The sequence below is a fragment of the Eschscholzia californica genome, unplaced genomic scaffold, assembly GCF_041429995.1.
Source record: "Eschscholzia californica isolate CP2 unplaced genomic scaffold, dmEscCali1.0.p SCAF_1, whole genome shotgun sequence".
NCBI classification, from domain to species: Eukaryota; Viridiplantae; Streptophyta; class Magnoliopsida; order Ranunculales; family Papaveraceae; genus Eschscholzia; species Eschscholzia californica.
In genome coordinates this window covers 63978579-63994829 of record NW_028238198.1, presented here as the reverse complement: position 1 = coordinate 63994829, position 16251 = coordinate 63978579, and the positions used below count along the sequence as shown (strand labels likewise).

Sequence of the window (16251 nt, the reverse complement as noted above, 5' to 3'; positions counted from 1 at the left end):
ACCAGCGATGAAGCGAGGGCAAAGCAACAATGCTTGCAAATTACATTAGAAGACATGCCAAGACTCTGGCATGAACGTTATGGGCATCTTAGTTACAATGGCATGAAGACATTGAAAAGTAAGAACATGGTACGTGGTCTTCCTGATTTTGACGCACAAGAGTTCACATGCACAGACTGTTTGGTAGAAAAACAACCTAGGAACCCCCATTCCTAAGAAGAGCACATGGAGAGCCAAAGAAGTTCTTGAAGTGGTGCATTCAGATATTAATGACCCACAAGTCCTATATCCAGTAGTGGAAATAGATATAGATGATCACAGCAGAAAAACATGGGTGTATTTTCTGAAAGAGGAATTAGAGGCTTTCAATCATTTCAAACTTTTCAAAAAGAAAGTGGAAACTAAAACAGGGACAACAATCAAATGTTTGCAAACAGATCGAGGAGGGGAGTACACTTCTCATAAATTCTCAGACTACTGTAAAGAACAAGGGATTCGAAGACAGCTTACCACTGCGTTCACATCGCAACAGAACGGCATTGCAGAGAGAAAGAATTGCACGGTCATGAACATGGTTAGGTTGCTTTCAGCAAGAAAAGTACCCAAATCTTTTGCTCGTAGGCAGTGAATTGGACTTTTCATATTCTTAATAGATGCCCAACAATTGTTGTGAAGAACATCACACCACAAGAAGCATGGTATGGGGTAAAACGAAGTGTGGAACACTTTAGAGTGTGGGGATGTCTTGCTCATGTGCACATCCCAAATGAGAAGCGAGGTAAACTTGATGATAAAAGCGTTAATTGCATATTACTTGGTTTTTCAGAAGAATCCAAAGGATGCAGGTTATATAATCCCGAGACCAAAAAGATTGTGACTAGCAAAGACGTGGTGTTTGAGGAAACAAAAGGCTGGAATTGGGAAGAAGATAACAATGAACATATCAACTTTGAATTGACTTGGAATGATGATGAAGATATCACATGTGGTGCCAGCAGAAATGAAGATAGTGACAAAGAAGATTCTAGTGATGAATCAAGCAATGAGGAGGAACAGGTTGTGGAAGCCAGAGAGGGACGAACAAGAAGACCTCCTCGTTACCTTAATGATTATGTCACTGGTAATGAAGTTACTAATGAAGAAGATGAAGTGAATATGGTTGAGATCAATTCCAGCGACCCTTCAACCTTTGAAGAAGCAGAAAATAGCTTGAAGTGGAGGCACGCCATGGATGAAGAAATGAAATCAATTGTGAAGAATACGACTTGAAAACTCTCAGACTTACCTGATGGGATGAGCATGCAAAAGGTTACTCACAAGAGCATGGAATTGATGGAATAATACGACTAGAGCATTGTGGATCGCAAGAACAAGTAGCTGATATTTTTACTAAACCATTGAAGCGTGAAATGTTCGAGAATATGAGAAACAGACTTGGTATTTGCTCTGCTGCAGATAAGCCAAGCTTATTACATCAAGCTTAGTTTAGGGAGGGTATGTTAGAGCAAATCCAGCCTATAATTAAAGAGATCTTAGTTGAAAGAGTTTTAAGTAGTTTTCTAGCCAATTTCAAGTAATAAAATCCAGTGTAGTGGAAGTCTTTAGCGGTTCTATCTCTCTGCAGCTTTTGTAAGAATTCTGTTTGTGTAAGGCTTATATAAGCCATCGTTTTTCATTCTCCAGAAAATAAGAAAGAGTCCTATTTTACAGGGACACCTTATAATTAAATGATGCTATTATTAATACCCAAAATAAATTTTGCATTTGAAAAAGCTTTTTGTAAATAAAAAATTTGGCACTTGGAATTTTTCAGTTTGAGTTGTGATGATCCAAGTCAACCACAATTTTAAGTCTCATTTGATTACTCCCATGAGGACTAGATCCTCCCCCGCCCTAATTCTCCAATTATTCAACTTCCACTAAAAGGGGAAAAAATTTCATTTAATGCTGGAGAGAGAGAGAAATCAGTGGTTGTCATAAGGACGTTGTTGAAGATGTGAGATGAACCTTTACTAATGACTTCGTCCATTCCTGTAATTAATTGTCCAAACCATTAAGAATTTTTGGGTTCCATCCATCTCTATTCCAAGACTCCATCCACTAAAATCACAAATCTAAATTAACTATGCTTAGCTATCAATATCCATTTTGACCACAATCATCAATATTTCATTTCTCTCCTCAAGTAAACCTAAACCAAGAGGATAGGCCGGTTCTGGGCAGACACGAACAGTCAGTAATAACCTCTACCGGTAGCAAGAGGGATGATAAAAATCATAAGTTAGTACTATTTGCTCATTAGGAGAAAGAAACTAAAAAATATGAGAAGAATTACCGAGTTTCAAGTCGATCGGCACAAGCTATATGATCCATAAAGTAACTAAACTGCAGCTGCAACAAGAATGATTCACCGGCTTTATTGACCTGCAATTGATGATTAATCACAAGACAAATACTCGAAAAAACTATATATCTTGAGCCAAATCAGTAATGGGTTTTCTGTAAATCTCGTGTTTTTCCAGTAAATGTTCGTTCCATCTGATTTACCCACCGATATACCTGCCTAATTTTTTAACCTATAATCACACAAAATTCTTCTCGGGTAAAATCTTCCTACTGCTGCCCACAGACACATCACAACTGGCGGCAGCAGGGGCTGGGGATAGCAACAGTAGACATGCCTGGGAGCTTGGTCTTGCGTTCTCGAGGGTATGGATGGATGATGGACAACTCGCCAACACGCCATAGAACAGACTGGGGTATCGGTTGGGAAGCGTTCTTCCGTCCTTGCTCAACCTGCACAACGTTTCGTCAAATAGTTCTAAGTTTGAAATTCGACCTAGCAGTAATAATCTTGCGAGACACTTCACAATCATCACACCTTATCGAACTGATCAAGTAGAATTTAAAGCCTTTTTTTCATATGGAGCTGTAAAAGCAACAGCCTCTCAATTAAGTGAACAAAAAAGAGGACAAGAAAATGTCGCGCGAATTCAAGATATCTAAACTTTGAGTATAACCGAAGGACAAGAGATACTTGCGATGGAAATATGAACAAAATTTTACCTTTCTCTTGTTCTTTAAATGTGCTTCACTAGCTCTGAGTAGATTACGCCATTTGTCCTGTACAAATAGTCATCAACTGGCTTTTCAATTCAAGAAATAAGGGTTCTCCTTACGAAGTTATAACGGATCTATCTACCTTGAGATCAACAGACGTGCGATGAGCAGATGATGCAAATAAGAGCCTCTTTATCTCAGTCCATCTTCCAACTCCATATCGAGAAACACCGTCGACTAGTTTCATCACTTCAGAAAGAGTCCATAACCTATGATTCTTTCTTCGGCTTCGACCTCTTGTAGTTCTTACTCTTGAGATATGGTCATCTGACATGTCATCCTGTGACTCAGCCAGAGATGGCCCAACGTCGGTAGTACTGTGGTTGGGTTCCAGTACCAACCTGTCATTCTTGTTCTCCCCATTGTCATGCTCCTGGAACATTGTTGAATAAAAATTTCATATCAATTGTATTAGACATAATAACAAATCAAGTGAAATTCTAGCAGTTGAAAAACAAGTTAACACATTTAAGAAGTAAATAGAAAGGAGCTGCATATTCATATTTCGCCTTCTCAGAGACTCAGATTATTAAAGGCAGCAACAATAAGTACTCAAGGTACAAAACGAGATAGACCAAATGGTACCTTGTGGTCATATATCACAACAGAATCCTCATTACGATCTGGTGACATTGATCCATATCCTTTAGTATAATGCTGGTTGTAGCTTGTAAGATGAGCATCTAACTTTCCAATAGAACATCTTGATTTCAAATTTGGCATTTCCTCAATGTACCTTCGTGTAGGTTTACGCAATCTCTTTCGTGTTCCAATTATATCATTTCTCTCTCTCAAACCCAGTATGCCTAATTCAGTACTTTTGGAACCAGAACAACTGATTTCATGGACATCCATGCCAGGAAATCTACTCCTCGATGTACTTATATCTACTGGTTTACTGTTGCTATCGATCGAGGAAGAGTAAATTTTAGAACCATGAGATGCCAAAGCCATAGTTTGGTCAAGTTTTTTACAAAATATTTCACTTCCCAATGGAACCAAACCCTTTTCTGAGTTAACAAGATTCTGCAAACCGAATGAAATACGGCGGATAAGCCACTGCTTGTTCTTAACGGTTGTTTCACGTCCAAATATGCTACTAAAAGCCTTCTGTAGTTCACGAATTGTCATTTTGTTAAGCAGATGAACATTCGGATCCGATATAGGCACTGCAATTGTACTAGTTGATATGTTTAATCTGTCAGCACCACCAATATTACAATCTCTGAAGCCTGGAGAGCAACTTTCAAAACCTACGTTTCCTGAATGAGGCCTTTCATATGTGTCATAATCTACTTCGGAAGCTTTTGCAACATATTGAGTACCTGTATACAAGTAAAACTGTAGGATATGTAGAGCTATTATAAATATTGAATAGCACACTCACATAATTATATTGGACTTAGCAAAAATAGTTGTGAGGTCGCTTACCTGAAAGGAAATCACCATATTCACTAGATAGATCATTCTTTACATGAAAATCAGCATCGTAACCTCCTTGCAACATTCCATCGAGAAACTGCAAGAATGTGAATAAAATTTAGGCGACGGAATTCACCAAGCATGAAATATTATGTCCTTGTGTTATGGAAGGGCCAGATACAGGATTGGACTATTTTCAGAGACAGAAACAAGTGAGATTCCACTGGAAACCTCAATGAGCCATGAAGGTAGAATGTTAACACTATCAGCTGCTAAAGCTAAAAAAACAATGTAAAATTTCCTTCAGTCTTTGAACCATTTTAAGGAAGACCAGCATTCTCAATCACTACATATTAGTACTGAAAATTCAGTTGCTTGTTTGTAGAATAATCTACTAAAGTGGTCTAGGATCTGTGTTACTGGTCAGAAAACTGTGGGACAATTTGATCTACTCGTGAGAAATGAGCGAACAGTCCGAGGAGGCCAAAAAAATAGAATATTTAGATGTAGTAACAGGAGAACAAACTCTTAAGTATTTCTGTAAATGAAGCTTCAAATTTACTAAATAACCATTGACATTACCACAAACAAAAAGAAAACATAGGGAAGCTTATAATGGTCCAGAATTATTACAGTGCTGATACATAAACACATATACGTACTCCAAAATTTGGGACATCACTCCATTCGCAAGCAATATGGGACAGCATGGCTCCTGAAAAAAATTATATATAAATATATATGAAATTAGAATGATATACTGCATAAATGGAGAAATCCAAATGCCACAAAACAAAGATAATGTCAACTGTATACAGCTTCAGTGTTCAGTCAAATGTCCAAAAGATAGAGTTAGAAAGAAAATAATAAGTTATGGAACTGATACTGCGAGAAGAATAATGAACTTGATCTGGAAAATTGCCGATCTTGTATCGAAACGAGGTGGACAAACCAATTACTTCACTGGGTGGGTGCAAAGCTACTAGTGTATCAAAAACTGTTTTTTTCTAAAAGTGTGTTTCACGAACTGGTCCCCCGGAGATATTTTAGTCTTTTAATAAGATGGATTGTTTTCATATTTGCTTGTTACTTGTTGGAAACGTAAATAATAATTTTTTTCCCCTTATGTAGATTTCAAGCAAAAAATTGAGTATACAGACAAACACCATACAGTATATTATCAAAAACTGTGTTGGAGGCAGATATTGGTCTTTCCCCGCCTTATTGATGATTACAGGAAAAGAAAGTACTATCAACTTAAATTTAATAAAACAACATTGAACATAAGTTTACCATCTAATAAAATAACATTGAACAAAAGATCATAATCAGTTTCCCTATAAAGTACTATCAATGAAAAATATGATCCTAATCCTGTTGAATTCTTAAATTTAATAAAAATAACATTGAACATAAGTTTACCATTTTGTATTTTAATCAACTTTCCATGTGACTAAGACCAATTTCTAATTTTAAAAATTTCCATTTGGAGAAGCTTATGGCATCATAGGGCAATGTATTAGATCCCTTCAAAAGAAGATAGCTATAGCTACAACCCCAACATGCAACAACTATATATACTATACTAGTAAGTACTCACACCCTCCAGTTAAAAATTCCACAGCAAAGAGAACTAACTTCATTAGACAAACGTGCGACCTTTAAATGAAATAATACAAGCATAAGTGTAATTAGTGGCAGGAAAATTGTGCAAGGGTATGAGAAGGTAGATAAATGAACAAACATTAAGGCCTGCTAAAATCTATGTTCAACTTTCATTTGATCATTTCCAACATATCTCCGGGGAGATCATTTAAAATGCATCATGGAGAGGAAAGCCAACAACAACTAGACAATAAATCAAAAATCATAAGCATAACGAAAAAATGATTACCGTTATCAGCTTTTAGTTGATTGTTGTGATCATCGGCCCCTGGAAAATCTTCAATTCCTAAGCATTCCCCTGGATTTTCCTTGCCGAAACACAAGACAGCATCTAGTTGGACTTCATCACTTATTGGTTCTGCTATTAAGTTCTCAACCCTTATCATTTGGTCTTCTGAAGCAGGAAAAAAAGTTCCATCTCCTTCAACCTGCACAGTAGCTAAATATTTAGAATGCAAGTTCATCCAATAAGCGACAATCATTAAGCGTATTTTCACCTCAATAGTAGTTACCACATTAGATTGTTTCAGAAACATTATAAAGAGTACTATGACTCCCAAATATCCAGAATTGGTAATAGATATACAGCACATGCCCCCATAACCACCATGCTTCAAGCCGTCAAGTGAGATGGTATTAAATTCTTTTAGGAGGCTTTTACAGGTATATATACATACATGTGTCATGTGTGTGTAGAGAGAGAGAGAGAGAGATCTGCAGAATCTCATGCTCGAGAAGGCACGTTATCCATTTTTAGTATTTGCAAAAACAGAACTACTTACCGCAGCATGCTCCTTGTTCAATCTGCTGACTGTGTCGTTGGAAATCATAGACTTGTTCTCAGATGTATATATCATGCGCTCAGTCATGCACGCTCCGCTCCACTTGTTAAGCATTTCTGTGAGTTCTAGTTACATTACTGGTTATATAATGAGAAGAAAAAAGACAACTACCATATCAGAACATTAGAAAGAAAAGAGTAACCTAAAGAAGCATCGCAACTCAAAATTAGAACCTACAAGAAGCACTTTAGCAAAGAAAAGCTTAAGAATCAATTCAACAGTACATAAAGGAAACCCAGAAAGATGAATAAGGTATTCAACATGTCAGATGGATGGATTCTCTTAATGTCCACTCTTCCTTCTTTCACATAAAAGAAGTAAAAAGCTGGTAACTTACGCTTCCTTTTAGCTAATCATTCTAGATACGGCAGCAAAGAGGTATTGTAAGTTATTATTTCTAGGCTTTTGCACATGTCACGTACATGGTTTCTAAATTGGTTTTTGTTGTTATGAAGTGTCTGTGCCTCTGTGGATAGCAGTGGTGTGAGACGGATCGAAATATTAGCACCATTTTTCTTAACTAGAAAATTTTAATTCTAAAAACAAAACCCTAATTAACATTTCGACATCTCGGGAAAAGAAAAAATCGATGAGAATGATACCAATTCTGCCATACCAACCCAAAGGATTAGCCATGTCAGGTGATCTTCTCAGGATATAATTATCCCAACTCATCTATCCCTAACTCCATTTATTTCCAAAAGCAAATATCGTATGCAGCTAATCCTCCAATACATTGATAATATGTTCTTTTAGTTTTAATACGTCAACTACAGGATAATTAATTATTTTTCGGATGATTACAAGCTTCCATTCTCTCCAAAAAGCTGTTCGCGTGTATCTACTTAAAGTTCATATACGGTGTTATTCCACTCGGAATTTCTACCTCACCAACTATTAAATAAGAAATACATGAAAAAAATTCTACTTAGCTGAACTATCAAATCACAATATATTATTCAACTTAGATTTTCTTGAAATTCTTTCCACAAATTAGCTCGAGAAAATGATCCGCCTCTTGGGAAGAAAAATGATCAGACAAAGTGCAACCCTTTCAATTGTCATCCCTAATGCCAAAAATGTTACTCCTTTTTTCCGAAGCGAAGGACTGTTAGATTGACTAGTTGACTGGTACTCTTCAAATTTAAGCTTGTGAACTTGATTCAGACACTTTCTCAACCTAATTAGACGTGAAAAGCGTATAAATGTAACAGACAACATCCTTGATCCAAAATTTCAACTCATGACTACCAAAAACTGATCTATATTTTCCAATTCCTCATCAAAGGCACTGTTCTGTGAGACTTTCATAGAGATCTATCTACATGTATACGACTAAACGATCATAATTCATAATAACCATCATCATCTCACCTAAGGTTCTAATTTGAAGATCAGAAACTTAATGATTCAGATTTATTACAATGCCTAACTTCATCAAATTCATAAAACGTATACGAAATACTGAAAAATCTTAGCTTTGTTCGGAAAACACTCAGAACACACAAATATAAAGAAGATAAAGAGGTGAAAAACGAAAACAACAGCAAAACCTAACCTAATTCGGCAAAAGAAACTAAACGAGCACAAACAAATCTTTCGAACTACTAAAATGTTAACGATTATAAGAACATGTAGCCAAAATTTTAGAAAAAGAGAGAGATTTCGGTATAGTTTATAGCGATTTGAAGAAGATAAAGAGAAATCAAACCTAGGTATCGATTGATCTCCGGCGAAATTTCGAACTACAAACAGCTAAAATGGAAGGCAAATTAGGTAACCGGACGAGTGAAGAGTGAGAGACGGAAAGAGAAAAAGCGAGGGAAAATAAAAGGGATGGCGCTTTTTTATCTTTCCTAGGGACGGACTCCAAATAATTATAAAATGTTATCAAATTCGATATCTGGAATCCGCTAGTACGTTTGTTAAGTTTGACGGAAGTTAGAATATTTTCCATCTTGGAGACGGCACCGAAAGTTACTCATTGTGCCTAACCACACTAGTATATATTTTCGTTTAGAAGGCACATCGATATATCATGAGCCACCGTCTAATTTAAGCTTAAAATATGTCAAATTTGTTATCTTATTTACTTGACTGTTAATTCCTATATGACCCCCTACTTTGTGACCAGCTTCCTTTATGGCCCCATTTTTTTCGTAAATTCAAATATGGCCCCCTATTTTCAGGTAAATGTCATTAATACCCTTCTTAATTCTAAATTTAAAAAATTTAAAAAAAATTATTTCCACCTCACCTCTCTCTCTCTCCACCTCATCTCTCCCTACACCTCACCCCTCTTTCTCTCTCTCCAATTCACCTCTCTCTCTCTCTCCAACTCACCTCTCTCTCTCCAACTCATCCCTTTCTTCTCCGGCAAGGTGGTCGGCCGAAAAATTTTCCGGCCGGCCACCTTCAAACCTGAAAAAAAAAAAAAATTCTCTCTCCTCTCTCTCTAAATTTTTTTTTTAAAATCTCTCTACTCTCTCTCTCTAAAACTCCGGCGAAGGGGGTTTCCCTTCGCCGGAGGATCTGTTCACAAACAGATCTCTCTAAAACAGAGCGGTTCACGAACAGATCTCTGTTCGTGAACAGATCCTCCGGCGAAGGGAAACCCCCCTTCGCCAGAGTTTTAGAGAGAGAGAGAGAGAGTGGAGAGGTTTAAAAAAAAAAAATTTAGAGAGAGAGAGGAGAGAGAATTTTTATTTTATTTTAGGTTTGAAGGTGGCCGGCCGGAAAATTTTCCGGGCGACCACCTTGTCGGAGAAGAAAGGGATGAGTTGGAGAGAGAGAGGTGAGTTGGAGAGAGAGAGGTGAGTTGGAGAGAGAGAGAGGTGAATTGGAGAGAGAGAAAGGGGATGAGGTGTAGGGAGAGATGAGGTGGAGAGAGAGAGAGGTGAGGTGGAAATAATTTTTTTTTAAATGTTTTAAATTTAGAATTAAGAAGGGTGTTAATGACATTTACCAGAAATAGGGAGTCATATTTGAATTTACGAAAAAAATGGGGCCATAAAGGAAGCTGATCACAAAGTAGGGGGCCATATTGGAATTAACTCTATTTACTTTATATATTGCCTAAATCGTATTCTGTAGATCTTGAAGGCAAACTGCTTCTACCGAGACTCGATCCCACGACTTCATCGGTTTAAGAGGAGTGTCCAACCGCTGCACTAAAGAGTGGTGGACAAAATAAACGTAAAAAATTTGTGATTTGCAATTAATCTCGCTTAGTTTATGTGTTTATACTCGATAAAATATTACTAAATTACGAATTAAAATACTATAGTAAGTAGAATCGAACAACGGAATTTGGATAAAGACAGGAATGCCTAAATATATACTTAATGTTAATGAGCATCATAAAAACATTTTTAAGTAAATAAAAGTTGCAAACTTGCAATTTTAATAAAAGGGATAAAGGAGCTAATTCCGATTCTCCTACATTTTTTCAACTACAATCTTCATAAGAGAGAACAGCTTAGTTTCAACTGACAAAACTGTTCAGATTCTCTGAATTCAGATATTCATACAAAGTACACACGATAACCAACCCACCAAATGATCAGATATCATGATTAAAATTCAGCTTTTCCAAAATTTTAAGCTTCCGCCCAGAAAAAGCAACTGATTTACTTAAATCACTTTAATCAAGCTTTGGTTTCTTGATTATCCACTGTATCTCCATTGGAATTCAAGCCCCGGATCTTAACATCGTAGTAAACTTCTTCAACTCTTCTCAAGTCATACTTCATTCCTAAGAAGAAAAACAAAACCAAAATGATTTAATTTGAATGACCGAAACCAAAATCAAATCAGTAAATCATAAACTGAATGAAATTCAATTATGTAAAATCTTCTTGGATTAGAAGATGAAGATGAGGGGGTGTAAAGATCTCTTACCGTCGAACTTTTTACGCAGAAAGTCATTACGGAGATTAAGCATTCGGAAAGCGGCATGTAATTCGGTCAAGAACTTCAACACCTTCCTTGGGCAGTCGTAGTCTCCAGCAGTCACTTGGTTAACTACATAACGGGGCTGCAAAGAAGACCATAACTTAGTATGACAAAGTCTAGCACAAAGATATGACTTTGGGCATAAATTTTCTTCTATTCTTTCTTGAAAGCGACGATTGACAGTGGAACTGAAATGATAGGTAGAAGGCATAAATTTCACACCTAATAGCATCTCAAGACTGGATGATACATTTATTGTCCGAAATATTTTTCCATCATACCGCCTCTTTTGATTCCAACTTTTGAATTTCCAATTGTAGTTTTGGAAATAGCACATTTCAGGATTTTCTCTTTTAAGAAAATGAAGTCATTCAATTGCATGATTCGTAAAATTACATGGTCAATAGAATAAAGTTTGATGCATATGACAAGGGACAAGGGAATAAAGATGTCTAGTAGACACATATTGTGTTCGGTAAAATAACAATTATATGGAAGAGGTCTGTACAAACTAAAGTAAATAAGAATGTATCCTCCAACTTCACTGCATAGTTCTTTCTTGTTGATTTTGAAAGAAATATTCATGCACTTCACCTTTAGTAAAATAAAAAAAATTCTACGGAAATAATGCAGTGACATTGACAAGAGACCTACATTTCTAAATCTAGAAAAAGTTAAAGCTAGTGCTAGACTGCTGGCATACCACAAACAATAATGAACAAGGTTGGGCGACTGAAAATAAATGTCTTAAGAAAACTTACATATAGGCGTAAACAAATAAAGGAAAAAAATGGGTTTTTGAGGAAAGTGGTTTTTTACCAATTCATTGGACATGAAGCACACACCTGCAATATAGAAGGAAAGGCTCCGTTAGAAGTTAGAACTACAAATTCTTTTAGAGATCTCAAAAGTGATAAACTATATTGCAGTTCTTCTGACGAACAAACTTTAACCACGACTTGCATGGGGGCGTTGATGAATTGAGTCAATTGACAGCTACAGGCAGTTTACAGGTCAACCCCAGTAAAGTTCACACAAGTATACAACAGTTTGAACACTACATTGGAAGAACTTAATTAGTAAGCATCATCTATTCATTTTTGTTGACAAACCTAGTCATTTATCCATCAAATTCTGCATTGATCGATAACTGTACTAGGTCTCAACTCTCAAATCTCTTCTTCTTTAAGTTATTAGGTACTGAATTCACAAGCAGAATTGCTGCTTACTATCCAAAAAAGAGAACAAGAGACACTCAAGTGAAATGCAATCCCAAAATAGAGCACCCAAAATGAAAACCATGTCAAGCAAAGGAAGTGTTTTTCTTGTACAAGCACTAAATCATGGTATTCTGATCCAATGAAGTAAAATAAGATTTGAGACAATCTTGTGAACTCACCTACAAGATAATCCTCGATGTCAAGACCAAACTCTGAAGAGTCCACTGCATTCACAGATCAAAATAGTTAATATAAGAATGGATTGTACCTTTGATAATCAACTACTGAAACAAGAGAAAGAATGCATAAAAGCAGAAGCATATCGAAACTTGCAATTACAGATCTAGCCTGCCCGCCAAAGAAAAAATATACAATGGGCATAAGAATTATACAAGAATTTCGGTAGAAAGTCAACTCTAGTGATTTTTCTTTGATCAATTCAACATTTATGAAATCCAGTGACATTTCTTTTTAAAATTTCGGATGAGTATATTCAGATGAAAGAGCTAATACAAATTATCCAAATGAGAAACACCGGACCAAAACAAAAGCGAACTACTCAAAAAAACAAAATGTCGATCAAAAGCTGATGATATCAGCAACAACCCTTGGTTGGAGTGGTAAGAGGTAGGGTCTTCCACCTTAGAGGTCAAGGGTTCGAGGCACGCTGATTTGTCAGGTTAAGTCGAGATCTTAGTCTATGATTCCATATAAGTGAACACTCAACTTGACAACACTTAAAATGATTCCATATTCCATCAGAAAATAACCAAATATTGATAACACTCAACTTTTTTTCGTTCAGATGATAACACTCTAACTTGGTCAATTCAAATAGTCATCATCTACAATCTAAATGTTCATAATGTACCAAAGAGTTAACCTACATCCAAGTTTTTCCTCAGTTTCTTTGTGCATGAGAAGATTTCCTGTTTCTAACCAATGTAGAAGCACAATTAATGAAACTGCAGTTTGTGTCTCACTCCTCCAATCTCCATGAAACCTACCAATATCAAGAAAATCACTAATCAACCAAAAGAACAAGAAAAACATAAACCCTAGTTTATTAATTACAAAGATCTACCTATAATACTGCCCAGGGCATTCTTTAAGAATTTCAGCAAGCCGATGGTAAAGGTCCTTTAAAACATCAATCTGAACTTTAGCCTTCTCTAAAACCTCTGTAAACCCACAAATAAGAAGAAAATAATCAGAAACCAACTTTAATTAGAGAGAGATTAATAGATTGATTGATTGATCTTACTACCTGGAATAGGACGAGACTGATGAACAAGGAGGAGACCCGAATGCATCAACCTAGTCGCCGATTCCATTTCCATGGCAACCGCTCGAATTCTTTCCTTCAAGCTTCCAGATTCTTCAAGTTGAGAACGAAACTCTTCGAACTGTTTCTCCACCGGAAAAGAAGAACTCTCGGAATTCCCGCTTTCTGCCATTGAAGAATCAGATGATAATGTAGAGAACAAACGAGATTTATTCACACTGAAAGACGTAGAGGAAGGAGAAAGTAATGAAGAAGGAGATCTAATGGAGGTAAATTTCTGAAGATGGATCGAACCTAAACTTGCACAGGAAATGGGGTTAGGGTTTAGACTGTGAAAAAGATTGAAGAAGCCGTTTCGGAGAGCCGACTTCATTTTGGAAAGGGAAGCCGTTTTTTACCACTACACAAGAGAGGGAACGTGTCTTTGATTTCTCGCGTGTCCTTCGAGTTTTTTTTTTTTTTTGTTGAAATAAAAGCAGTCTAACAGGAGAACCTAAGAGCAACAAAGGTACAAAGACTCTGGAAGATCGGATAGCGACAACCACAACCAGGATCCCGCATGCAATCTACTCCATTTGGCTATTTGGTCCGCTTTATGGTTGCCTTCTCTGAGAATGTGGGTATAGATAACTTTGCAGAAGTTTTCTTCGAGCTGATGGCGCAAATGACTTCTCGCGGGAAATTTTTCCAACACGGCCCGTTTGGTTGGGGTAGAAATTTAGGGGGTAGTAGATATGGATTTAGAAAGACTTTCAAGACAAAATGTGTCGTAGACATTTCAAGATATTTTAAGAAATTTATCTATATACAAGGTATCTTTATAGATATTGAGTTTGTAGACAAAATGTCTTGGCAACATTATGTTGGAATCGGAGACGATTTCGGATCGGTTCAAATCGTCAAACTCAGAAACAAAGGACTCTATTGCGTTCCTCTCATCGAGATCTTAAGTTTAGAGTCAAGAATCACTCATATCCGATTCCGGATGAATGAGATATTCAATTCTGAAGTTTAGACGGAAAATGGTTAGGTTAGGGACCAAAAGGCAATACGGAAAAGTTTGTCTGGGAGCCATTCGCGCAAGGGGAACACGTCCAGATCTGACGGTTGGCGTTCTCTCCGCGCTAAAGGCCAGATCCAATTGATGGCGTTATGGCCGTGTCGGGCACGGAGTGGGACATCTCCCTTTCCTCATCTAACGGTCATCTGGACTTCTAGTGGGCTACTTTCGGGCATGAAGCGATGGATCTAACGGAGGGCGTTCCTCTCGAGCTTTTTAGCAAGATCCCTCATTGCAGTCGACGTGATCTGTAAGGAATTAAGTGAGGCGTCACTTTTAGTTCTCAACAGATGCGTCCCTTAACCAACAGAAACGTCCCAAATGCATGTGTCTATTCGAAACCTATTTATAGGACCCAAGTCAACTCCAAATTTTAATCCGTTTTTTCCTGAGTATTGAGCATTTTAGAAGATCATATTAGAGTGTCTAAGAGAAAGATTTAGCAAAGGTTTCAAGGAGTTTCATAAGCAAGAAGTTTGGTCCATTTGCATTAAGTCAGAGGTTAGTATACTTTCAAGTTCGACTGCTTTCTGATTCGAAGTACCATTGAATCGAAAGGTAATCATTGTATCCTGGGAGACAAACGCCGGTAACTGTTTGGTATTATACAGGGCGTCAATTGTCTTAAGAAAAGAGGAATACCTCGCCTCGATTAAAAATCTTCTTTTTCTTATCCTCCGATTTTTCTTTCTTTTTAGTGTATCTAATTTCTTAATCAAAGACATTCTGATTTTTTAAAATTAGAAGTGTGTTGATTTTTAAGTAATAAATCAGTAAACACATAAGGAATACAATTCCTCTTTTCGATCTTAAATCGATAGTGAGATTCGACTGCGAATCATCTGTTCTGGATAACAGACATTATCGGTTAGAAATACGAAAGATATTGAGTTGTTCTATTCCTTAGTTTTTCTCCATTAATTTGGAGAGAAAGTGTTTTTGATTGATTCACAAATAAAATCAAAGTAGTAACCAGTTTTACCAGTGATTCGATTATAGACTCGCTGAGTCAACTCGTTGAATCGGTACACCGAAACCAACAATCTCAAGACAATTTTATTTACTTCGGTATACTGAACTAATTTTCTTTGTGAGATAGAAATAGAGATGGCAACAACTGGTGAAGCCACAATGAAAAGTGTTGGTCATGCCCATGCCGAAAAACCAGAGAAGTTTAAGGGCATCGATTTCAAGCGATGGCCGCAGAAGATGATGTTTTATCTAACCACTCTAGGGTTAGTAAAATATCTGACTGAAGACCAACCGGTCCTTCGAGAAGACGGAGATATCCAACATACTTCGACTGTAGAGGCCTGAAAGCATAGTAATTTTTTATGTAAAAATTATATTTTGAATTCGTTGGATGATGGCCTTTATAATGTGTATTATGTGATTGATAATGCAAAAGAATTGTGGAACACACTACACAATAAATATAAAGCCGAAACTGCAAGAGTGAAGAAATTTAGTCCCAGAAGTCAGAATGCCCTAACGCACTCCCAATCAAATTTGGTTTTAGTCCCTCCTTGTAATGTGCCTGTCGATCAGACCCCACCTGTAGATGAGGAATGAGTCGATCAGTTTGTGGTACTCCATGTAATGTGCTTATTGCTTTTGGCCTATTAATGAAGTATCTTTATTTGAAAAAAAAAACAAGTTACTACATAAGGCTGGGAATTAAGC

General features: G+C 36.8%; 2 protein-coding genes across 5 annotated transcripts; both read right to left on the bottom strand.

Moving 5' to 3' along the window:
* Positions 1-2392: 2392 nt before the first annotated feature.
* TRFL8 (TRF-like 8) lies at positions 2393-8947 on the bottom strand. Of its 2 annotated transcripts, none has more exons than XM_086654608.1 (9): positions 8761-8947; positions 6990-7126; positions 6437-6635; positions 5205-5257; positions 4552-4639; positions 3706-4445; positions 3203-3493; positions 3067-3123; positions 2393-2796 (listed from the first exon to the last, which is right to left on the bottom strand). In XM_086654608.1, the coding sequence occupies exons 2-9, from the start codon at positions 7101-7103 to the stop codon at positions 2635-2637; spliced, it is 1704 nt and encodes a 567-aa protein (XP_086510734.1). In that variant the 5' UTR covers positions 7104-7126; positions 8761-8947; the 3' UTR covers positions 2393-2634. The 2 variants fall into 2 exon arrangements, with proteins under 2 accessions (XP_086510734.1, XP_086510733.1); XM_086654607.1 differs by having other exon boundaries at positions 6990-7105; positions 8761-8878.
* Positions 8948-10245: 1298 nt separating this feature from the next.
* LOC147568185 (Translin family protein) lies at positions 10246-13990 on the bottom strand. Of its 3 annotated transcripts, XR_015230983.1 has the most exons (8): positions 13491-13990; positions 13308-13404; positions 13111-13226; positions 12403-12447; positions 11823-11848; positions 10950-11085; positions 10492-10803; positions 10246-10329 (listed from the first exon to the last, which is right to left on the bottom strand). XR_015230983.1 is itself a non-coding variant. In XM_086654606.1 (7 exons), exons 1-7 carry the CDS (start codon positions 13879-13881, stop codon positions 10697-10699), a joined length of 918 nt encoding a protein of 305 aa, XP_086510732.1. In that variant the 5' UTR covers positions 13882-13990; the 3' UTR covers positions 10358-10696. The 3 variants fall into 3 exon arrangements, 1 of the variants encoding a protein (XP_086510732.1); XM_086654606.1 differs by lacking the exon at positions 10246-10329 and having other exon boundaries at positions 10358-10803; XR_015230984.1 differs by lacking the exons at positions 10246-10329; positions 10492-10803 and having other exon boundaries at positions 10973-11156; positions 11224-11848; positions 13491-13953.
* Positions 13991-16251: the final 2261 nt, after the last annotated feature.